Genomic DNA, 24,050 nt, shown 5'->3' with positions numbered 1-24,050 from the left:
TGCTTCGGTTCCAGAAAAGTCATCTGTGGTGTGTTTTTTTCCGTGCCCATGGCAGTCTTTTAAAGCTGGTAGTAGTGGCGGCGAAGTTAATTTTTTATAGATAATATTGGATCAAGTAGCCTCGCCATTCCATGCGTGACGTGCGCAAAGTGTAATTCCTGTCTTTATAGTGTGCTTGTTAGAGACTAAGCTGGCACCCAGAGCGCTTTAAATCCGGGAGTCAGCAGCCCAAGACAATAGAGCTTCCTTCGTCTATGTTTTTTGCGTGAAGGGGGAAACCATGCGTGTGCTGCAAACGATCTTAGTATCGAAGTGCCGTCCCACATAACCGATCCGAACAATCTGCTTTACAGAGGAGCACTGCCGGAGCTTATCGTTGGCAAACTGAAGACCAGGCTGACCTCTTCTGTGACTCTTGAACACTGAGTCTCAAGGTTGTGAATTCAAGCTCCACGCTGGCGGGAAATTCCATAGGTAATGATCACATTTTCTTGCATGCTAATCAAAAGAAATATTAAGAAACTTTTCCCGATACCAGTTTTTTACAAAAGTAAAGGCACACGGCACATGTGTGCCACATCACGTCCGAGTTTAGTGACAACTACCTCAGAGATTGTAAGCTGGGTAGTTTCAGATCAGATCACTTTTTGTATCAAAGGTTCAAGCAAACCCGAATACTTTTGCAAGAGACATTTCAGAATCCCAGTCAAATCCAGTACGATTGCTGGATCCTTTGAATTCGACTGAACTATAGCACAGATCTGCAGTCCACCATTAGAATACTGTGGGTGTGCTGTATAAGGCATACCGCCCAAAATAGTTCTAAAACAGGAGAAGCATCCTCGTTTAGGAATGTGGTATAAAGTGAAATGGTCTGGGAAGAGTCCTACGTTTGAACAGTTCAAAATAGACGTCAAGGGGTATTTACGGACTCTTTCGAAATGTAAGAACAAGCTGTGCGGACCTTATCTTTATTTACTTTGTGTAATCGTTTTTCATAAAGTGTAATTGTATTATAGCATGTGCCCCTGACGATTTTCTTGATACGTTATATGTGCTCTTGTTTGTATTGTATGTAGTTTTGTTGTTCAAATAAAACGTAAAAGACACAACTTTCCGGATGCGGCTGCTGTAAAAATAAAATGACATCAAGGGTGCTGTACGCAGAGGTCTGAAACCTGCTCCACAGAAGATCTTTATCCAGAGGTGTTAAAGAAGTCGAGATCTCGCCATGGGAGGGGAAGCATCTCAGAAAAAGCAGGTGCAGTCGGTTCCACGGTCATAACGCCACTAAGTCGGCGACAAGAGCAAAACCCACCCGGCTTCCTCCGGGCAAGTAATGAGACAAAGAGACAAAGCACAGCGGGTAGCGTGGCCGAGCGGTCTAAGGCGCTGGATTAAGGCTCCAGTCTCTTCGGGGGCGTGGGTTCGAATCCCACCGCTGCCAGGTGCTTCTGTCGAGACCCCCTTTCAGCTGGCTTCAGACGAAAGGGAGGGAACTGCTTTTTGGCAGTCTCTCGAGAAACTAAGCAAAGTGTTTAAAGATACTTTCTCAGCTTGACATCAAGGCACAAAACAAAAACCTTCTTGCGTCCTCTCAACCCAAAAGCGCTTTGCCACTTTTTGCGTTATGCAGGGAACGACGTCTGCCCAGATCACTTTTGTGTCAATGCAAATCGTAGTGTGCCCTCCGTTTTAATGTTGGCTGTGCTGGCGTGCTGCTTCTGTCTGTGAAACTTGAATGTTCTGCTTCTTCACACCAAATCATCGGCGGGGGTTGAGCTTGTTAAATCTTTGCGCATAGCGCTCCTTTGGAAGTACTTTGTCCAAGTTCAAAAGCGATCGTGGGATTTACTTCATGCGTGCCAAAAAGCATGCCTCGCACGACAGATTTAAATGGGGAATGGAGCCTGCTTCTTGCTGTTTTTCCTGTGGTTGCAGTTACAAAGTTGATCGTGCTTTCACATTCTGTTAACAGTATTCACTGGCTGAGCTTTATCAGTTGGTTCGTAAAGGAATCTCTGCTTCGGTTCCAGAAAAGTCATCTGTGGTGTGTTTTTTTCCGTGCCCATGGCAGTCTTTTAAAGCTGGTAGTAGTGGCGGCGAAGTTAATTTTTTATCCTCTTTAAAAGAATAAGGACGGGCTGGGGCGAGCTCCATTTACCACTCTTTCAGCTAACCGCCGAACTCCCGAACTGATTACACTGCAGAGCCACAGGCGCCTCGCTTTTCTCCATTCTCTGGGTCAGGGTGAAAAAAAACTTGCTGGTATTAGCTGGCCTGCTGGGAGCACCTCTTCTTCACTGATAAGCAAGATTTGTGTGTCATCTTTCTCAAGCTGTATAGATTTCTTTCAAAACAAGTTGTTCCAGAAAGGAAACGAACACTTGCATTCACCTGAATTAAAAGGCATGGGATTTGCCCGTAAGGATAAATTCTGTACAGTAAGACAGGAAGAAAGGCACCACTGGGAATCGGACCCAGGATCTCCTGTTTACTAGACAGGCGCTTTAGCCAACTAAGCCACGGCGCCGGCAAAGTGCTGTCCTTTGACAGCCACATGGACACGTCTCAACTGCTCTGAGACATCTGCATTCGGTGTGGACCGAGCCTGCTCGCCTTGCAAGTTTCCTCATTTACATGCGATAGCTCCACCACTAAGAGAAAGGATGAGAAATGGCTTTTATCTGGCACTTTTCATGTCAGAGGATCTCAATCTGCTTTCCGTGTACAAGAGGATGTCCAACTCATGTAGCTAAAGACGTAGACGACAGTGCTCCACTGAAATCTTGATCTCACAACCCTCGGCATGACTCCGCTGTTTAGACAAAGGGGGGAAAAAACTTCTTTCATCACACGTTTTGCACTGTTTACGGTGTTTGCAGTGCTCTTTCTTAAATGAAAACCAGGAATCGGCACCATATGAGGTGAGACTAGATAATATTGGATCAAGTAGCCTCGCCATTCCATGCGTGACGTGCGCAAAGTGTAATTCCTGTCTTTATAGTGTGCTTGTTAGAGACTAAGCTGGCACCCAGAGCGCTTTAAATCCGGGAGTCAGCAGCCCAAGACAATAGAGCTTCCTTCGTCTATGTTTTTTGCGTGAAGGGGGAAACCATGCGTGTGCTGCAAACGATCTTAGTATCGAAGTGCCGTCCCACATAACCGATCCGAACAATCTGCTTTACAGAGGAGCACTGCCGGAGCTTATCGTTGGCAAACTGAAGACCAGGCTGACCTCTTCTGTGACTCTTGAACACTGAGTCTCAAGGTTGTGAATTCAAGCTCCACGCTGGCGGGAAATTCCACCTCTACATACCAGACCACCACTGCATCACACAGCTGCCAGCGCACCTCACCGTGCCAGACCACCACTGCGTCACATAGCTGCAAGCGCACCTCACCGTGCCAAGCCACCACTGCATCATACAGCTGCCAGGGCACCTCACCGTGTCAGGCCACCACTGCGTCACACATATTTCAGCGCCATATATTTCATGGATATTATGGAATATAATGGATGGATATCTTAGTTATCTTTCTAGTTCACAGGTTTGCATGCATAATTTAATTTTGAAAGCCACTGAGACATCAAGTACTACTGTTGTATTTATGAAAAAGAAACAAAACAAAAAACATACTAACAACTGTGCCATCCTACTCCTTAGTTAATACATTTTATTATTCATAAACAGTTAACATTGTTAGCAAAATATTTTGAATTATATTTAACCCTATTTTTTCTTTAGTTTTGTATTTAACTTATTATATGATAGTCAGACTTAATGTATATTGGAACAATGAAAATATATTTTTACAAGATTTTACATTAAGCACTTAAAATTAATATGGTTAATAATAGTAAACTGTAACATGCTGTAACAAGATCGGTTAAACTGCGAAGAAAATGCTTTCAGAGAAAATGTTTCAGGTGTGAAGAACATAGATTTCCAATGCAATTTCAACCAAACCTGTTCCCACACACCCTGCCCCCACTACCATTAGAATTTACACAAACATTTTAGCGTTTCATTCTGAGCAGAAGACCCTCACACCTGAAGAGTGCTGGCTGTGACGAATTAAACCGGTTTTACAGGTTTCAATCACAGACCATGTGACATGGGAGTCAGTAAACTAACACACAGCGCCACCGGATTTGATAACACTATAAAAACGCTATAAAATAATGTGACTTGGCACAGAACAAGTTTACAGCACAGTACAAAAATAAATGCTGACCATGACTTTAGAAGCATAAATTGCCTTACACTCAATTTAAACACAAGCTGTCTTTAGCCCTCTAAACTAGTTCATACAGAAATGTAGAGATCCAGGCTCAGAACACACAGCTTCATTAGCGAATACATATGCAGGACAACTAGAGAAGACGTTTTACAGAGAATGGATTTTTAGAAACATCCCATCAGTGACATCACTGAAGTCAACTCCTAGGTACTGTAACTGTCGTGTGGATAGTTTCACAAGAATCAGACAAAGGTTTAAGCATCGCTTGTTCTAGATAAAACTGCAAAAAAAAAACCAACAACCAATAATTAACTTCTTTGCGGCTCTGTTTGCCCAAAACATATATTCACAACGTGAAATCTAGAAAATAATATTACGTAACCAAAATCCGCAATATGGAAACAGAACCTGTGTAATTGTTGATAGATGATGTACTCGTAACATTTTTTTCAAGACGAACTACAACATTTAAAAAATGACTTGTATGTACTTGATATCTCTAATCAATCCACGGGTCCCAGCACAAAATGAAACTAAAACACATACCGTTTCGCGCTTCTTATTAGTTGCTCAAAAGTAATTTGACCGTATGGAATGCATAATATAAACCTAGAAACATGAGCAGTGTTTGTGAGCAGTATTTAAGCAGTATTTGAGCAGTATTTAAGCACTGTAGTATCGGTGTTAAGACATACCGTTCAAATACTGTAAATCAAGTTAAAAATATCTCAAGACCGATTTTTGTCATAATGAAACCATGTTTCGTGTATGTTTTCTTTTTCATCTTGAAATAACTCATTTCTAAATACCTTTTTCACTGTTAACATCTTGCAGCAACTCTGCAACAAAATATACACTCTGACAGTTCATCCTGCTACCAACATTAAATAAGATTTAAATAAGATTTCTATATTTATGTCTTTATTTAGTGGTTTCATTAGTGACAAAGGCTAAACTTTCTTCGAAAAATGTATTTTATGTGTTGCGGAAAAAACTGACTTGCTTTAACAAAATATGTTTACAAATCCTTTCACCTGGCATTTTCGTAGTTAGAAATTATGCAACGCTCTGTGAAAAGCAAGGGAGTTTTTATGTCCATTGCAGTTCTTTTGCAACATGAATTTAATTATATCGTTATTAATTTCTTGAGATACGCGATTCCATATTATATTCCCTTTTAATCAAATTCTAAAAGTATGCTTGTTGTCTCCGGTATCACGTTAGTTAAAGACTTCGAAGCTTACAATGTTTAGGGAGAAATGGAATACTGGTGTGTATTTTTCTCTTTAAAGTACCGAGACCAGCCATATACTGTATGTTTATGTTCCAAAATTAATATAGTTTATGGCCTTCACACGCGTTACAGTATGCTCCTATTCTTTTTATGCTCAGCTACTAAGATTTCCCTTCAGTGGTAAAATTAGATATGAATATTCAATACTTAACCGGGCACAGTTAAGACATTAAATATACATATACATACTGTATACAGTACAGTTTGCATACGGTAATATGTTTATGTTACGTGATTAAAAAATAAATAAATACAAATGAAAAGTCCAGCACCAGCTGGATTTGAACACACAACTTGCCAGTTGGTAGTCACGCACCTAGACCAGTAGGTTACAAGACAGCTCGCATGAACAGGCAGGCGAAACAGCCCTACAGAGCCCTGTCGCAGTACATGGATATAATCATACCGTTATTAAATTCTTGAGATACGCGATTCCATATTATATTCCCTTTTAATCAAATTCTAAAAGTATGCTTGTTGACTCCGGTATCACGTTAGTTAAAGACTTCGAAGCTTACAATGTTTAGGGAGGAATGGAATACTGGTGTGTATTTTTTTCTTTAAAGTACCAAGACCAGCTATATACTGTATGTTTATGTTCCAAAATTAATATCGTTTATGGCCTTCACACGCGTTACAGTATGCTCCTATTCTTTTTATGCTCAGCTACTAAGATTTCCCTTCAGTGGTAAAATTCAATATCTACAACGGGCACAGTAAAGACGTTTACAGTAAGTCTTTCTACGACAGACCAACGGACCACGAGTGCCCCTGTCGGTCAACCAATCACGCACCGCGGTATTTTGCGTCATCGCGTGTCACGATGCACGAAGCCGTAGCCAATTACCTCCGGTACATGTCTGTACCGCGCACTTTGAATGGCTGCATCTGTAAGGAGATTGGAAAACATAAGAGTGTCTGAAACGTATAAGTACAGTACAGGTGGACGTAAAAGTAGTTAGATAAACAGTTTTTGTATTTTTATACAATTAGTTGCAATAGTGGAAACAATTTGGATTTTTTCGAATGTCTCGAAACCAGACATGCTGAAACGCTGTAGGTTTAGAATCGAGACTGGGGAGAATAACGTCTTGTGAGAAGATCTGTTTACCTAACGATTAGATCCTGTAAATCCCTTGTAGCCTCCCTAAGTCTGTCCCAGTCCAGTGGATAAAAATGTACTGTTAATGGAGTGTTGGTTTCTCTGTTAGGGGATACTGGAGCACTACTGTCATGCTTGTTTCACTCCTCTGTTCAACAGTGTGCTATAGAGTAATGTATATGGGGAGACGGCAGGAGGCCACAGGAGTATTGGGGCAGCAAGTTTTACTTGCCGAGTACCAGATTTTAATGGGTGGTTTTATCCCAGATCTATTGGGTTGGAATATTATGCATTACAAAGAATGACTATCCAGAACAGGGTATCACGTGGCTTCAACTGACTGTGATCACTCAGTATGTTGATGGTATTCTGAGTTCTTCCCCTGACGAGGAAACCCACAAGTCTGAGTTGCTTCAGCTTTAGAGTGTCTAATATTAAGCAGTTATAATAAGGCCCTTTTGTGTCGAGCATTGTGGAATTTTAACAGGGCCAGGGTGCAATGTTTTTACGGGGTGAGCACAACTTTTAACAGATCTGCTTAAGGGGGGAGTGCAGTACAAGGACAAGATTGCCTTGGTTCCAGCAGCAAAAGCCGCCTGTAATCATTTGACACAAGCTCTCTTACAGGTGCTGAGACTGGGGTTTCCTCAGATGGATCAACCATTCCTTTATATGTAAGTGTGGACAAAGGGTTACTGTATATGTATATAATGTATGTATTTGTTGCATGTAGGCCACAATTCTGGATGGCTATGGAGAAATAGGATTCTCTCACAACGGCAGGGACTCCAGTTAAGAATACTGGGCTTGTCTCTGAACTGATTTGTAGTTTTACAGCTGCCGACAGAAGCAGCTTGAGTAAGGTGTAAATAACACAATAAATAAAGAATTCCAGTAACTCAAGGTAACAACCATGCAGATGCAGATGCCAGACGAGCGGCACTGGGAGAGCGGGAGTCTGAGACCCCTGTGAAACCTCTATTGGGGAAAGGGGAGAATTCAGGTTGAGGGCTTTAATAGATGTTTAATAGTGGTTAGAACAAATGTGTAAAAATGTGGGGTTGTATAATGATGGGATGTGGGCTGGCACATACCCAAGTGTATGACAAAGATGATCCCGTGGTACGGACTGCCCTTCCCCTTGGATACTGATCTAGGGGCATACTACACTGGGAAGGTGTGCCAGGCTGTAATTGCCTCACTAGGGGTAAGTTAGAAGTCACATTGCCCCCATCACCCACAGTCTGAAAGACCAACTAAGGAAATATCAACTGAAGGAACACCATGGGTAGATGCTCTACCTGCAGTCCTGTGCAGTTTGCGGGCTGGAGCAAACAGAACTGTGAGACTGAGCCCATTTGAGATCATCACGGGCAGCCAAAGAAACTCCCTGGAGGCCAAGTTTGGCTAACGCACTGATGAATTAACTAACTCTCTATTAAAGTATTGTAGGTTTGTTAACTGAAGCAGTGCACAGGGCTCGTGAACAGGTGCCGGACGCTTGGGGACCTCCAGTAGAGGTGAGACACGACCGGATACCTGGCGAGTGGGTGTAGGTGAAGAAGAGATACCCTGCCAGACGTTGCAATCCTGCTGGGAGGGACCATATCAAGTGCCACCAACTACTGACTGTGCCATCTGAGTGACAGGATGAGATCGCTGGATCCGCGTATCGCACTTTCACCGACCCACGGCACCAGAGACTGAGTGAACAGAAAGAAGGATGTTGTTACCGTTTCTGTGTCTGATGTTTCCTAAGACCAACAGTGTGCTTGTTAGGCCTGAGGAGCATTTCTGGGGATATGGTATCAATACATTCCGGGTGATGGCATATCTATAAGCCAAAAAATTATAATCGGAGTTGGGTCAGTATTGCTGTTCCAAGATCCTGACGATAGATCTCCACATGGCTGAGGTCTGCGTTTGGGTCCTGGAGTAGGACTTTATGTATTTGTAGGATTAGGGTTGTTTTATATGTATAATTGTAACTATCACTTGTACAAAAACATCAATAACATATTGTTGTAACTGTGGAACACACAATGTCATGGTAATGCATGCCTGTACATCTAAAAAGGAAAGATCTGCCCTGACATTGTATGTGTAAAAATAGGCAGTCCTGACGTATGCCATATTTTATAAGGGGGGAATGAAGTAAGAGATAAGATGTAAAAAGGGTTAACTTAAGTCAGTTCTGCCTGAAAATTAGACTTCTAAGCAACAGGGGTTTATGGCAGGAAAGGGGGTTAACTGATAAGGATTCCAGATGCGAACAAGGAACCCCCTGGGGGCATAATCTTAGACTGACCATTTGGCCAGGGCCTCTTAACTGGCCAAATACCATGACCCCCCCCCCTTACCATAACATTGAATGACGTCTGAAGCAGCAAGCAAGGACTAAATAACCTAAAAGTTTGTACCGGCACATCGAACAATACTTCGGTTTTGTTGTTTCTTGCGGGAAACAAGACTTCGGCTTTATTGTTCCTTGCATGCAATAAACTCATCTGTTTTACTTCATCTTGGGATCAAGAACCTTATTCCTTCTGTTACAACAGTACCAAACGCACGTTTCTTCTGTAACCGGAGCCGATCATTTGCAATTCGGCTGTGCCGACAGACCAGGACGAGCTCTGTCGGCTCAAAAGCAGCGCAGGACCTGCAAGTACAACAGAAAGATTAGCATCCAGCGGGGGCCTCTTAGTGAGCCCAAGATCTCATCAAGAATCGGCTCCAGCAACAGGGCCGGGCGCATTGTTCCATTCTCCGACCACTCTCGGTGTAAACAAGTCCCTCCTGGTCTCTGCTTGAATTGCACTTTCCTGCGTTTGCTTTGGTGTAAGTGGCTTCCCCTGCATGGGCGAATGTGAAGAAGATCCTTAGTAAGTCATTAAAGAAAACCGAGAAGAGGTCGGAGTGGCCTCTGTCGTTCATCAACGATCCAGTCAGGCAGTACTCCTCTGTAAAGCGCCGTTCGTTCACATCGATTGGCTTTTTTTTTGCCTTCATTCGTGCGAGTAGTAAAAGCGGACGCCCCTATTCTGCCGTGACCCGGATTCGAACCGGGGTTGTTGCGGCCACAACGCAAAGTACTGACCACTATACGATCACAGCGAGTTACCGAGACACACGCGGCAGGGCGGAAAGGGCTGTGCTCTCTTCGTGTGACATAATTCGGAAAAGTCCTGACGTTGCATTTCAACTGAGCCCCAGTATACATCGACCCTTCGACACTCTGAGTGACAACTCTCTTGCGTGTTTTCTCATATTTATGTAGTTTGCTTGCATGATGCCGGGAACAGCATGGTTGTTCGCTGCCATATAGTCTAGCGGTTAGGGTTCTTGGTTTTCACCCAGGCGGTTCGACTCGGTTTTGCCTCCTGCTTTCCAAAAGATCAGCACCGTGTACGAAAGAGCCGCATTAAAACTACTCGAACGTGCAAAACGTGCGAGAAGAGGGGGCGCTTGTGTCCAACCGAAACTTCTCGCGTGTGAGACGAGCTGATCATCGCTGTGGGAGGGTTACTCTGGTAGACAGGGCTGACCTTCGGCAATAGGATTTATAGTCTCCAAGATGATATTTGCACTTTCTGGAGAGGCGATTTTCTCCACTTCAGTAGCCCGATTTCGTCGATTGCGTGGAGAGGGCTGTAGAATGTGGCGCCGCCTTTCCTGCTCCGTCCATGACAGGCGTGCTGGTCTCTGGAGAGAGAGCACGGTCCATCAGCGCACTCCAATAAAGGCACTGGAAGCAGCTAAATCGCATTGGCGAAGCTCAGCGCTGGGCCGCTGGGCACGTCTTACCACCGTTTCCGTAGTGTAGTGGTTATCACGTTCGCCTCACACGCGAAAGGTCCCCGGTTCGAAACCGGGCGGAAACAGACATCTTTTGTCGCCAGGCACAAAAGGGGATTGGGGATTCGCCTAGCGCTGTGATCGAACAGACCCACTGGACCCACCTCTTAGTGTGGCGGGATCTGCACAGTGCATGTCACAGCGCATCCTGCTTTCACTTCAAGGCGCGTCCTGATGCACCCCAGTCTCCCGCGTGACAGGTGGGGACAGGTGACAGGTCCTATACTAACGAGGAAGACATCGCTCTCTCCGACCCCCGGCATCGTGTCCCGACCCACCGTGCTGGAAGCCGACGCGTGCTGTGATTCCTTTACGGAGCAGAAATGACAACCGAGGAGCCGAGAGATCATTTCAGCATTTCGCGTCTGAACGGAAAACACAAACGACCAACTCGGAATGACTTGCCTTTGACGCTTCTCAAAGCGTTCTTTGTGCATCGAACAGACCCACTCACCTCTTAGTGTGGCGGGATCTGCACAGTGCATGTCGCAGCGCTTCCTGCTTTCACTTCAATGTGCTTCCTGATGTCGAGTCGACTGCCGTGCGGAGGCTCTGAAAGCGAGAGCAATGAAAAGGTGCACGACGCTGTGAAAGAAAACAGAGAAGTGAAAGGCAGTCATTTCTCTAAGGAGGTGAAAGAAAAGCTACTCCCCGTCGGGGAATCGAACCCCGGTCTCCCGCGTGACAGGCGGGGATACTTGCCACTATACTAACGAGGAAGACATCGCTCTCTCCAATCCCCGGCATCGTGTCCCGACCCAGCATGCTGGAAGCCGACGCGTGCTGTGATCCCTTTACGGAGCAGAAATGACAACCGAGGAGCCGAGAGATCATGTCAGCATTTCGCGTCTGAACGGAAAACACAAACGACCAACTCGGAATGACTTGCCTTTGACGCTTTTCAAAGTGTTCTTTGTGCACGACGACTGCGCCGCCTAGCAGATACAAAGGGGTTGTACAACTTTGAACTAGCAAATGGAAGAGGGCTTAGCCCCCTCTCTTTTAGCCCAGGTTCGATCTGTCTCCCAGAATCACCAGGGCGCACACACACACACACCCGTGCCGTTGAAGTGCTCTGCTTCATTTCTAAGGGCAACTCAACATTCACTCCTACCCCGAGTGCAGAAAAGACAGCATCCACAGCAACAACAGCTCAGGTCTCTGCACAGGAGCTAAGCTGCCCTCATCTCCTCATCTCCTCTGCTCTGCGGCTCCTGCGGAGTGGAGTCCTGCCTGGAGCCGTGTTTGCAGGCGGCGGCTCCCCGCGCCCTGTCTGGGCGTCGTGTCCAAGAGCTCCTGGGAGGAAGAGCGAGCCCTCCCACTCGGGGGCTTTTCCACGGTCTGTGTGAGGAGGGGCGGGTGTGTCCAGTAGCTTATCGAGCGGAAGCCTGGGGCGGCGGAGAGCTGTGATCGTGCAGACCTTGAGGTGTCACCTCTTTGTCTGCTTTCCCGCCCCCCCTCCGCCCAAGCTCTGCTCCAAAGTAGCCCGGCAACCCCTCACACCTGCACGTGTCACAACCTAAGGTGCGGTCATGAGACACCCATGGGGTGTCGTTCTGTTCTTGCTAATTGTTTCCTGCCCGTCGCAGGCAGGAGTCCATGCGAGGAAGATGCGCTGGACAGAGCTCAGAGGGCGCAGCTGGGTGGCTTTCCTTCTGAGTGACGTTCCTGCAACACTCTCCCGCTACTCTTGGTGCGCTCATGCCACAACACAGGAAGGCTGGAGCAGGTGGCTGTGGGCTTTGCGCACTGCCGAAATAGCTCAGTTGGGAGAGCGTTAGACTGAAGATCTAAAGGTCCCTGGTTCGATCCCGGGTTTCGGCATTTTGTTTCATCGCGCCCTTTGTTCCTCTCTCCAGCGCCCCCTGCCTAAAGTGACGCGTCCCTTTCTCAGCCCGAAACGCAAGCGAGACACCAGCAGCAGTCCTTACAGGTTTCCGTAGTGTAGCGGCTATCACGTTCGCCTAACACGCGAAAGGTCCCCGGTTCGAGACCAGGCGGAAACAGCCTCGTTTTGCACGCTCCTGTACTTCACAGAGGTCTTGAGCGACCGGTCATTTGTTCCCAATGTATTTCCGGTGCCTTCGTGCACTCTTGTACCAAACGCACGTTCCTTCTGTACGCGGAGCCGATCATTTGCAATTGGGCTGTGCCGACAGACCAGGTCGAGCTCTGTCGGCTCAAAAGCAGCGCAGGACCTGCAAGAACAACAGAAAGATTAGCATCCAGCGGGGGCCTCTTAGTGAGCCCAAGAGCTCATCAAGAATCGGCTCCAGCAACAGGGCTGGGCGCATTGTTCCATTCTCCGCCCACTCTCGGTGTAAACAAGTCCCTCCTGGTCTCTGCTTGAAATGCACTTTCCTGCGTTTGGTTTGGTGTAACTGGCTTCCCCTGCATGGGCGAATGTGAAGAAGATCCTTAGTAAGTCATTGAAGAAAACCGAGAAGAGGTCGGAGTGGCCTCTGTCGTTCATCAACGATCCAGTCAGGCAGTACTCCTCTGTAAAGCGCCGTTCGTTCACGTCGATTGGCTTTTTTTTGCCTTCTTTCGTGCGAGTAGTAAAAGCAGACACCCCTATTCTGCCGTGACCCGGATTCGAACTGGGGCTGTTGCGGCCACAACGCAAAGTATTGACCACTATACGATCACAGCGAGTTACCGAGACACACGCGGCAGGGCGGAAAGGGCTGTGCTCTCTTCGTGTGACATAATTCGGAAAAGTCCTGACGTTGCATTTCAACTGAGCCCCAGTATACATCGACCCTTCGACACTCTGAGTGACAACTCTCTTGCGTGTTTTCTCATATTTATGTAGTTTGCTTGCATGATGCCGGGAACAGCATGGTTGTTCGCTGCCATATAGTCTAGCGGTTAGGGTTCTTGGTTTTCACCCAGGCGGTTCGACTCGGTTTTGCCTCCTGCTTTCCAAAAGATCAGCACCGTGTACGAAAGAGCCGCATTAAAACTACTCGAACGTGCAAAACGTGCGAGAAGAGGGGGCGCTTGTGTCCAACCGAAACTTCTCGCGTGTGAGACGAGCTGATCATCGCTGTGGGAGGGTTACTCTGGTAGACAGGGCTGACCTTCGGCAATAGAATTTATAGTCTCCAAGATGATATTTGCACTTTCTGGAGAGGCGATTTTCTCCACTTCAGTAGCCCGATTTCGTCGATTGCGTGGAGAGGGCTGTAGAATGTGGCGCCGCCTTTCCTGCTCCGTCCATGACAGGCGTGCTGGTCTCTGGAGAGAGAGCACGGTCCATCAGCGCACTCCAATAAAGGCACTGGAAGCAGCTAAATCGCATTGGCGAAGCTCAGCGCTGGGCCGCTGGGCACGTCTTACCACCGTTTCCGTAGTGTAGTGGTTATCACGTTCGCCTCACATGCGAAAGGTCCCCGGTTCGAAACCGGGCGGAAACAGACATCTTTTGTCGCCAGGCACAAAAGGGGATTGGGGATTCGCCTAGCGCTGTGATCGAACAGACCCACTGGACCCACCTCTTAGTGTGGCGGGATCTGCACAGTGCATGTCACAGCGCATCCTGCTTTCACTTCAAGGCGCGTCCTGATGCACCCCAGTCTCCCGCGTGACAGGTGGGGACAGGTGACAGGTCCTATACTAACGAGGAAGACATCGCTCTCTCCGACCCCCGGCATCGTGTCCCGACCCACCGTGCTGGAAGCCGACGCGTGCTGTGATTCCTTTACGGAGCAGAAATGACAACCGAGGAGCCGAGAGATCATTTCAGCATTTCGCGTCTGAACGGAAAACACAAACGACCAACTCGGAATGACTTGCCTTTGACGCTTCTCAAAGCGTTCTTTGTGCATCGAACAGACCCACTCACCTCTTAGTGTGGCGGGATCTGCACAGTGCATGTCGCAGCGCTTCCTGCTTTCACTTCAATGTGCTTCCTGATGTCGAGTCGACTGCCGTGCGGAGGCTCTGAAAGCGAGAGCAATGAAAAGGTGCACGACGCTGTGAAAGAAAACAGAGAAGTGAAAGGCAGTCATTTCTCTAAGGAGGTGAAAGAAAAGCTACTCCCCGTCGGGGAATCGAACCCCGGTCTCCCGCGTGACAGGCGGGGATACTTGCCACTATACTAACGAGGAAGACATCGCTCTCTTCAATCCCCGGCATCGTGTCCCGACCCAGCATGCTGGAAGCCGACGCGTGCTGTGAACCCTTTACGGAGCAGAAATGACAACCGAGGAGCCGAGAGATCATTTCAGCATTTCGCGTCTGAACGGAAAACACAAACGACCAACTCGGAATGACTTGCCTTTGACGCTTCTCAAAGCGTTCTTTGTGAACGACGACTGCGCCGCCTAGCAGATACAAATGGGTTGTACAACTTTGAACTAGCAAATGGAAGAGGGCTAAGCCCCCTCTCTTTTAGCCCAGGTTCGATCTGTCTCTCAGAATCACCAGGGCGCACACACACACACACACACCCGTGCCGTTGAAGTGCTCTGCTTCATTTCTAAGGGCAACTCAACATTCACTCCTACCCCGAGTGCAGAAAAGACAGCATCCACAGCAACAACAGCTCAGGTCTCTGCACAGGAGCTAAGCTGCCCTCATCTCCTCTGCTCTGCGGCTCCTGCGGAGTGGAGTCCTGCCTGGAGCCGTGTTTGCAGGCGGCGGCTCCCCGCGCCCTGTCTGGGCGTCGTGTCCAAGAGCTCCTGGGAGGAAGAGCGAGCCCTCCCACTCGGGGGCTTTTCCACGGTCTGTGTGAGGAGGGGCGGGTGTGTCCAGTAGCTTATCGAGCGGAAGCCTGGGGCGGCGGAGAGCTGTGATCGTGCAGACCTTGAGGTGTCACCTCTTTGTCTGCTTTCCCGCCCCCCCCCCGCTGGACAGAGCTCAGAGGGCGCATCTGGGTGGCTTTCCTTCTGAGTGACGTTCCTGCAACACTCTCCCGCTACTCTTGGTGCGCTCATGCCACAACACAGGAAGGCTGGAGCAGGTGGCTGTGGGATTTGCACACCGCCGAAATAGCTCAGTTGGGAGAGCGTTAGACTGAAGATCTAAAGGTCCCTGGTTTGATCCCGGGTTTCGGCATCTTGTTTCATCGTGCCCTTTGTTCCTCTCTCCAGCGCCCCCTTCCTAAAGTGACGCGTCCCTTTCTCAGCCTGAAACGCAAGCGAGACACCAGCAGCGGTCCCTGCAGGTTTCCGTAGTGTAGCGGCTATCACGTTCGCCTAACATGCGAAAGGTCCCCGGTTTGAGACCGGGTGGAAACAGCCTCGTTTTGCATGCTCCTGTACTTCACAGAGGTCTTGAGCGACCGGTCATTTGTTCCCAATGTATTTCCGGAGCCTTCGTGCACTCTTGTACCAAACGCACGTTCCTTCTGTACGCGGAGCCGATCATTTGCAATTGGGCTGTGCCGACAGACCAGGTCGAGCTCTGTCGGCTCAAAAGCAGCGCAGGACCTGCAAGAACAACAGAAAGATTAGCATCCAGCGGGGGCCTCTTAGTGAGCCCAAGAGCTCATCAAGAATCGGCTCCAGCAACAGGGCTGGGCGCATTGTTCCATTCTCCGCCCACTCTCGGTGTAAACAAGTCCCTCCTGGTCTCTGCTTGAAATGCACTTTCCTGCGTTTGCTTTGGTGTAACTGGCTTCCCCTGCATGGGCGAATGTGAAGAAGATCCTTAGTAAGTCATTGAAGAAAACCGAGAAGAGGTCGGAGTGGCCTCTGTCGTTCATCAACGATCCAGTCAGGCAGTACTCCTCTGTAAAGCGCCGTTCGTTCACATCGATTGGCTTTTTTTTGCCTTCATTCGTGCGAGTAGTAAAAGCAGACGCCCCTATTCTGCCGTGACCCGGATTCGAACTGGGGTTGTTGCGGCCACAACGCAAAGTACTGACCACTATACGATCACAGCGAGTTACCGAGACACACGCGGCAGGGCGGAAAGGGCTGTGCTCTCTTCGTGTGACATAATTCGGAAAAGTCCTGACGTTGCATTTCAACTGAGCCCCAGTATACATCGACCCTTCGACACTCTGAGTGACAACTCTCTTGCGTGTTTTCTCATATTTATGTAGTTTGCTTGGTGGCGCAGTCGTCGTGCACAAAGAACGCTTTGAAAAGCGTCAAAAGCAAGTCATTCCAAGTTAGTCGTTTGTGTTTTCCGTTCTGACGCGAAATGCTGAAATAATCTCTCGGCTCCTCGGTTGTCATTTCTGCTACATAGAGGAATCACAGCACGCGTGTTAAAAGAAGACTGTGATATTCGGTGCGTCTTGGATTAGACGAGATTAAAGAGTGAGTAGTTTTGTTTTTCTGTGATGTAATGGGACCAATGAAGAATGTGGCATTCAGACTAATGTGGAGTATTTGTTTCCTTAGGGAAATTGGCACTACCATATACTGGGGCATTAGGACCCATATGGACCGCAGGGTGAGCGCCCAGCGACAGAAACCAGACGGTACCGTGTGTCGGGCTCGGCCGCGAGCAGGACAATGACTTCACTTAAATGTTTAACTGATAAAACCCAAATGAACCAAACCTGTATAAATTAGTGGTGGAAAGGAGTCTTTTTATATAGCAAAAGGTCTCTGATCCTTTGGTAAGAACGATGGGTATATAACCCATTGTCCTCAATATTAGAAATGAATCCTTGAGCACTGCTGTTGTACCAACGGTCCATAAAAGCTTAACATTACCCTTTCTTGCATAAATTGTAGAACATGCCGTCACATTTCAGTTGCACCTCAGTAGCAGTTTGATCTATTATCACCCTACTCCCCACCTCAGAACCTTCGCTCTTCTTATTCTGGTCTCCTAACTGTCCCCCACGCCCATCTACACTGTATGAGTGACAAGGCCTTCTCCTGTTATGCCCCCAAGCTCTGGAACTCTCTCCCCAAGGATACCAGAGTCACCTTCCCTAAACTCCTTCAAATTCAGACTCAACACCTTCTTCTGTAGAAGAGCCTTTACTGAACTGGTTCCATTCTTTACCCCTCTGCTTCTACTTTCCTTAGTACCACCATCCATGGTCTCCTCTGTCTATTGGAATTGTGTTATCCTGTGTATTCTTATTGTAATTGTTTCAAGTGCTTTGCGAAGCCACCTTTGGAACCATTATACTAAATAGTTTATCCTAAATCTTTGAAACTTTAATAGGGCATGGCAGTAGGGCTAACAATTAACAGTGGGCCAGCAGGATTTGTGCAAATTATAGGTAGTCACAATGGGAGACTAGGATTCGCTTGAAATTCATGACATGGGACACTGAAACAGTGGAGAGTCTTTGTGTAGTAAGCGTTCAGTCTCAATCTACACAGTCTGTACTGCTGGCAGAGGTAGTTGTGAACACCCGCCTTCCCAGTCAAGTACTGGGATCTCCAGTCTCAATCCTAATACTTCCCATAACTGTCCAATACTGTGAAACCAACACCCATAAGACAAGACCTCCAAGATTCTAACTGTACCTTTATTCACTGATGTTTGGGCACCAGAATTGTTCCTCTGCTAAGGAAGGGAAGGCCTACTTTACACCAAGCCCCTGTTGACAATCCCTTCCTTGTGTTTCTTTTAGTCAGTTTGTGCAGCCTAGAATAGGACACCAGATCTCACTCTTACTGGGCACTACAGTAGCAACTCACACTCCATAAGCACTACCCCTCTCGGAAACAGGAGGACTGCCAGTATATTGAACACCTGTCTCTCCCCCAGTAAAAAAAGTTACAATGACCTGCCCAAGGAATAGTGCGGCTATCTTCCCCCACTACAACGCTTTATTACTCCAGCCATTTTCAGTCCTCATTGGCAGCAATACGGGAAGCATTCTTGAAAGGGGAACCCCCACAAATACTTCCCTTGAATTCCCCCACCCCAATCAAACCTATAAACCACAAAGAAACAAGGGCAGGCAGAAGGGTCTTTCACAGCTTTATTGAGATGTTGCCATTACAAGGCAAGTGGAGGCAGGAGAGTCACAAGGGCCAGGCTGGAGCCTTCATTCAGGCACCTGGGGAGGAAGGAGAACAATCCAGCTACACTGCAGGACACCACCCCTACAGGAGCTCCTCCTGCCAGACCCTACCTGTCCACTGGCCAACATCTCCAAAGTCATCTGCTCCCTCCATATCCTCACTGGTGCTCTCAGCATCTTCACTGGAGCTCCGAGGGTCTCCTTCCTCATCCTCAGTCCAGTCAGCTCCCACATCCAGAGGAGCTTCTACTGGTGCCACAGCCACCCGACTGCTGGTCACCAGGCTCCTGGTACCTGTGGACAAGCAGCACCCAGGAGTGAGGGATCCGCTATACCCAGAGACCCACAGTCTACTCATCTAAACAGTCCCTTTGTCCAGCACGGGATCATTCCTCAGTTGTCCAAGCATGGTTGTCTCTTGGGCAGAGATGCATCCACAAGGGATAGAGAACCAGACCCACCTTCATTCCGACTGCCAGCACACCTGGACTCACAGCAGGCACAGACCTCATGGTCACCATACAGCTCCTCCCACCTGGAGGAGAGGAGGAGGACAGGTGAGGCCTAAACCTGGCTTGTCCCAGAGCACCCTCAGCAGGCTCCTTGCAGAAGTACCTCTTAGCCTCCCTGTTGTAGGTGCAGGACTTGGTCCCTGGTGTTGCTTTAGCAGGAGCCACAGTGCATGTACAGCTCAGTCACTTCATGCTGCAAGAGGGAAGGTCACAGCATTAAGGGATCAAGGCCAATAGAGGGACAGAGAAAGACCTTCTGCCATCAGTGAAGGCAAGCTGGCAGCTCTAGGCACTACAGCTGCCACAGTCTGGTTCACATCTAGATCATGGATGTGAAAGCAGACCATGGATCAGTAGAGCAAGAAGGCCGAGCAGCCTTTGAGAGCAGTACCTTCCTGGACAGCTGGAAGAGGAAGGCATCAATTGTGAAGCGGAGCACATCCTTCTGCTTGGAGGGGACAAACCTGGACAGGCAGCCATCTGCCTTGCTGTCCACCATGCACCTGGGGACAAGGACAAGGATGAACCCCTGCAGGCTCTCAGGGCTCCTGCCCACCTCCCCTCCCAGAAGTGGCTGTACCCCAAGTTGTCGATCACAGGGAAACGGGGCTGGGAGTGCTGGTCTGGTTTCTCCGTTACATAACACGAGTGGATGTACAGCCTCTGCTCTGCTGTGGCAAAGTAGGCAGTGGCCTGGAAGTACATGGGCTGACCCAGGAAGTACTCATCCTTAGGAGAGAGCCGGACCCAGCGGGCTGGAGAGAGAGAGGCAGCATTACACCTGCACACAGCACCCCCTGCAGGCAGGAGGAGCCACTCACTCAAGGAGCTTACAGTTGGTGCTGAGTAGCACAAAGCTGTGTTTGTTCTTCAGGTCCTTGAAGAAGGTCCTTCTCCTGGCCCACGTGGGGACATAACCAACCTTGTAGGAGTAGTGGAACCTGCAGAACAGAGGGGATGAGGGGCATCTGGACACTTTCCTAGTGGCTTCTCAGCAGCAGAGCCCTGCCTACCTGTTGTAGGAGCACTTGACCGGCACAGAGAAGGGAATGAAGCGATGCACAGGTGCACTGGAGGAGGGCGGGGCATAGCGGAGAGTGTTGGAGTACACCAGGCGGCCCTGGACAACCTGCAGGGTCACAGAGGAAGGGATATTCCCAGGAAAGGCAACCCCGACACTGGCCCTACAGCTCACGTCGATACACTGCCTGTAGATGAAGACCCGCTTACCGATCGCTCGGTGCCGCACTCGTGAAGCCCGTAGATGATGTAGAAGTAACTGCGTGTGGTTCGGCTGACGCTGCAGTTGCCCAAGGTCACCTCCGATGGCCGACAGCTGAAGCCGAACAGGAGCCGACTGACCCTCACGTACATCCTGCTGGAGTCACACCACACAGCCACTCCTCGGGTGCCCCCGATGGCCGGGCGAGCCGGCTGCCGCCCTCGCTGGGGAGGAAACAGGACGCTCTTGATGTAGGCGGGTAAGGGGCGGCTGCCGGCTTCGGGCTTCATCTTCTCCTTGTCGAAGTAGGGCGAGTACGCGTCTCTGGACACGGGAAGGCGGCGAAAGTCGGGAGCCAAGGACTGCGAGTCGTTCTCGCTTGCAGACAGGTCTTCGGAGGGCGCATCTGCCAGGTTCAAATCCTCCAACTGGGCTGCGTCTTCAGGAGCCGGGAAGTCGGCCTGGAGTGCTAATTCCCGAGAGTCCCAGCCAGCTGGCCCGGCGGAGAATAGTGCGGGGAGCCCGGCCCCTGCGCACAGGCACAGCACAAAGAGAAACGAGCGCATCGTCAAATTGACGTCCCGCTAAACTGCTATAGAAGTAAGACAAGTAAACCACCAAACTGTGTTGAAGCAAGAGAGCATAAAGTGTGAACGCGGTGACTAGGTTTTTATACTGGCAGGACTATGCTACCACACACATGGTCACACTACCGCTCAATCAACACAATCAATTACACACAGAGACCCGAATTGTTCTCAGCGTCTAATTTCCAATTGGCCCTTACTAATCATGGCCTCCTAATAATCCCCCTCTATGAATTGGCTACATTACTCTGCTCTCCTCCCCACTGATAGCTGATGTGTGGTGAGCGTTCTGGCGCACTATGGCTGCCGTCGCATCATCCAGGTGGATGCTGCACATTGGTGGTGGTGGAGGGGAGTCCCCATTACCTGTAAAGCGCTTTGAGTGGAGTGTCCAGAAAAGCGCTATATAAGTGTAAGCAATTATTATTATTATTATTATTATTATTAGAACCTGCTTCCAGTCTGAGGCGGGACTCCGTGAAGCAGCCTGCACACTTTCCCGTGTGTATCTGAGCTCAGCGGAGGAGTTCCACGCAATTTCGACAGAATTAAATCACCCACACGTGTAAAATTTGCTCAGATTAATTCATTGTTCAATTAGTTTCTAATTTCCAAGGACAGTGTGTTAAACTCGCTGTCAGACAGAGTACGGAACATGCGACACGTCCGTCCACACTTTCCTTTATCGAGGGGGCTGTTCTATCAATACGTACCGCAATGAAAATAATTTTACTATTTTTATGTGTAATTGCATGTCATATTAAAATGTGTAATACAAGCATTTCTTTGCTTCCCAGTAAAGAAATACTGATCAGCTTTTGACATGATCTGATAATAATTTGTCTGATTTTCCAGAGATTGCTTTTGCTTCGCAGCACTGAGAACCAATGGAAGCCCGTTTCCGCCAGGGAGTAAAAAAAATGCACTATGGTATCTCAGAATTGTGACTTAATATCTCAGAATTGCGACCTAAAAACTCTAAAAACTTTGACTTTAGATCTCACATTTGCGACTTCGAAATAGCCCATATTTCATTGTCGAAGTTCTGAGTTACCAAGTCGCAATTTTGAGTTACTTAGTCGGAATTCTGCGATACCATAGCGCGTTTTTTAACTCCCTGGCAGAAACGGGCTTTCATACATTTCAATTAGTCTGATCAGTGTAGGACAAGTTAATGTAGAACCATTGCTATGTCTGTCTCTTGTTTGTATATAAATGAATGTCTTTGACAACTTAATGTTAGTTTTACGATGTAGGTCAGGCGTTAACATATGCACGAGCATACGAAATGTCTCCCTCCTGATTCAGCTCATGCTCCATAGGAGAGAGGCGATTCCTCCTGTTTCTCATACAACCATATCAGAACAGAAGCCCGTGTCACCCAGCTCTGATTCAAGAGCGACTCGCATCTTTATCCCTTTTTTTATTCGTGATCATAATTTTCTTAAGTTATGATGAATATTGAACTTTTTCTAAATAAAACATGCAGGCAGACTTTTGAAAAGTATTAGGAGTTGACAGGGTGCCCCTTTCGAAGAGTCGTCAGAAAATGTGAGAAAAGGAAAGTTACCTAAGCTCTCACACACAGCATTAGAGATTGGAATCTGATTGTAAAAAAAAAAAACTACCTGTCTCCCCTTCATTTAACGGTGCTGTTGTTTTTATTTTACATATTGTTAGCATTTTAATTAATTGTTAAAAGATTGATACACAAATCGCTAAATAAGAAAATGTAAAAACCCAACTGTAAGCAATTGACCATTCATATTCCTGAATTTTAAATCCCTGTGTTTATCTGTGTCCAAGTGCCTGGTGCAGCTATTTTGAAAGCAGAGTCTATGATTTATTGCGGAAGCGCATTGTTGCCACCCAGGAAAAAAATCTTAATTAATAAATACCAAATTATCTCCTAATTACGAGATAGCAACGATGTCATTTGTGTGTATGAACAACCTGTTACATTTGCAATGGCAGTACCTACAGGCTATCGAAAGGTTTGCTGGCACTGTGGGTTTAGTTTTCCTGACAACGTGCATGCTGAGAAATGCGCACGGACTGACTTTCTTCTCGCAATGAAAATGTTACTGCTTGTACCTCATGTAAACACAGTTCTAACCATTAGCACACTCATATATATCCTGAATCAAGAACGAATGTGACCTAGAATCCATTGTACCGCTTCAAACTGAAAGTCAGATATGTAGTCTCAAAACTACATAACTCAGGATTTTTTTTCCCTTGATGGCAGCATTGGCTTGTGTTATTTAGATTCAACCACTGAAGAGGTTGGTTTTGTGTTTTTAGCTATTGAACATAACTGGTAAGTTTAAGTCAGTTCTTGTAACTCTTTCCGCTCGAAAGCGCTGTATTAATACCGGCGCACCTGTCTCCACAGGAAAGTTATTGCTGTTCCCAAACCAATGTACTGCAGCTTGTGGCCACGTGTTCCTGCTGTCAGCCTGTGATACCATGTTCGTCCACCGCTAGAAATATTACTGCTCCAGTACAAGAGTAGAAGAGGAAACAAATGCAAACACCGTTTAGAAAAAACACACACGTCTCAGGCCTTAACCATGACAAGGATGGGATTTGAACCTAGACGAGCAGAGTACAATGGATTAGCAATCCAAAAAGTGACTCCTGTTTAATTTTTTTTCGCTTGCTCGATTTGTAGTACGCTCCTCAATCCTTACAACCGATAAACAAAACGGCTTAATGTGCCACAGCATTCTGCTGCAGGTACGGGTTGCACCGTGTATTAGGCGAACCCGAATGGAATATTTCAAATATGTGAAGAATTTCATGAAACCTGAAAAAAGATGATCACAGCCAATGTCAACAGTTCAGGGCCTGTAGGTAGCTTCAACAGAACAAAACGATCTGAAGCCGCAATAATTTCAGAGTGTATTGTGACACTCTAACCATGCTGTTGCTATTACTGCTACTTCTGCTGCAGTTGCTTTAAACTCTACTCAGCGGGCAAGTAAAGTTGTACAAGAAATAGACTACTTTGAGCCGTCCAAATTCCATTATGTGAATTTAAGCTTTTTTTATTAATAACAGCATGAGTAATACAATGCATGCTCAGAAACGTTACTTATAAGCTTATGAAGCAACAGTGTTTCGACAATTTGCGGTCTTCAAAAAGTAAACGCTGAAGTTTTTATACTTCCTTGTGAGCAGATCACCTTTGATTTAGAAAAGGAAAACTTACTCCCCTGTTGCTTTCATTGCAATATCTGAATCGAGACCCAAGCGCTAAGAAAGCTGAAAAACGCAGAAGTA

At 47.4% G+C, this 24,050-nt stretch overlaps 1 protein-coding gene, 1 long non-coding RNA gene and 8 other non-coding genes across 10 annotated transcripts; 5 read left to right on the top strand and 5 right to left on the bottom strand.

Moving 5' to 3' along the window:
- The first annotated feature begins 1,365 nt into the window (after window positions 1-1,365).
- Window positions 1,366-1,447, top strand: trnal-aag (transfer RNA leucine (anticodon AAG)). The gene has a single exon. It is a non-coding gene; the product is annotated as a tRNA-Leu (tRNA).
- An 8,236-nt stretch (window positions 1,448-9,683) lies between these two features.
- On the bottom strand, window positions 9,684-9,755 carry trnah-gug (transfer RNA histidin (anticodon GUG)). The gene has a single exon. It is a non-coding gene; the product is annotated as a tRNA-His (tRNA).
- Window positions 9,756-10,449: 694 nt separating this feature from the next.
- trnav-cac (transfer RNA valine (anticodon CAC)) lies at window positions 10,450-10,522 on the top strand. The gene has a single exon. It is a non-coding gene; the product is annotated as a tRNA-Val (tRNA).
- Window positions 10,523-11,143: 621 nt separating this feature from the next.
- Window positions 11,144-11,215, bottom strand: trnad-guc (transfer RNA aspartic acid (anticodon GUC)). The gene has a single exon. It is a non-coding gene; the product is annotated as a tRNA-Asp (tRNA).
- A 1,032-nt stretch (window positions 11,216-12,247) lies between these two features.
- On the top strand, window positions 12,248-12,320 carry trnaf-gaa (transfer RNA phenylalanine (anticodon GAA)). Its single transcript has one exon. It is a non-coding gene; the product is annotated as a tRNA-Phe (tRNA).
- A 1,522-nt stretch (window positions 12,321-13,842) lies between these two features.
- Window positions 13,843-13,915, top strand: trnav-cac (transfer RNA valine (anticodon CAC)). The gene has a single exon. It is a non-coding gene; the product is annotated as a tRNA-Val (tRNA).
- Window positions 13,916-14,536: 621 nt separating this feature from the next.
- Window positions 14,537-14,608, bottom strand: trnad-guc (transfer RNA aspartic acid (anticodon GUC)). Its single transcript has one exon. It is a non-coding gene; the product is annotated as a tRNA-Asp (tRNA).
- An 876-nt stretch (window positions 14,609-15,484) lies between these two features.
- On the top strand, window positions 15,485-15,557 carry trnaf-gaa (transfer RNA phenylalanine (anticodon GAA)). Its single transcript has one exon. It is a non-coding gene; the product is annotated as a tRNA-Phe (tRNA).
- A 2,831-nt stretch (window positions 15,558-18,388) lies between these two features.
- LOC148665108 (uncharacterized) lies at window positions 18,389-19,145 on the bottom strand. The gene is made up of 3 exons (XR_015937159.1): window positions 19,060-19,145; window positions 18,906-18,979; window positions 18,389-18,738 (listed from the first exon to the last, which is right to left on the bottom strand). It is a non-coding gene; the product is annotated as an uncharacterized LOC148665108 (long non-coding RNA).
- Window positions 19,146-19,773: 628 nt separating this feature from the next.
- Window positions 19,774-20,744, bottom strand: LOC148665107 (zona pellucida sperm-binding protein 3-like). Its single transcript, XM_088630926.1, has 3 exons — window positions 20,187-20,744; window positions 19,970-20,085; window positions 19,774-19,897 (listed from the first exon to the last, which is right to left on the bottom strand). Exons 1-3 carry the CDS (start codon window positions 20,742-20,744, stop codon window positions 19,774-19,776), a joined length of 798 nt encoding a protein of 265 aa, XP_088487052.1.
- Between the last annotated feature and the right edge of the window lie 3,306 nt (window positions 20,745-24,050).

Source organism: Lepisosteus platostomus, chromosome 5 (genome assembly GCF_059453375.1).
Source record: "Lepisosteus platostomus isolate fLepPlt1 chromosome 5, fLepPlt1.hap1, whole genome shotgun sequence".
Taxonomy (NCBI): domain Eukaryota; kingdom Metazoa; phylum Chordata; class Actinopteri; order Semionotiformes; family Lepisosteidae; genus Lepisosteus; species Lepisosteus platostomus.
This window is presented reverse-complemented; position numbering and strand designations above follow the sequence as displayed.

What these genes read in the sequence shown, in the direction of transcription:
- LOC148665107 (XM_088630926.1), bottom strand. Translation starts at nt 20,744, where the DNA reads ATGCGCTCGTTTCTCTTTGTGCTGTGCCTGTGCGCAGGGGCCGGGCTC. An exon ending in AGTGCGGCACCGAGCGATCG is followed by an intron (nt 20,086 to 20,186) that starts GTAAGCGGGTCT and finishes GTGACCCTGCAG; the next exon opens with GTTGTCCAGGGCCGCCTGGT. An exon ending in GTCAAGTGCTCCTACAACAG is followed by an intron (nt 19,898 to 19,969) that starts GTAGGCAGGGCT and finishes TCTGTTCTGCAG; the next exon opens with GTTCCACTACTCCTACAAGG.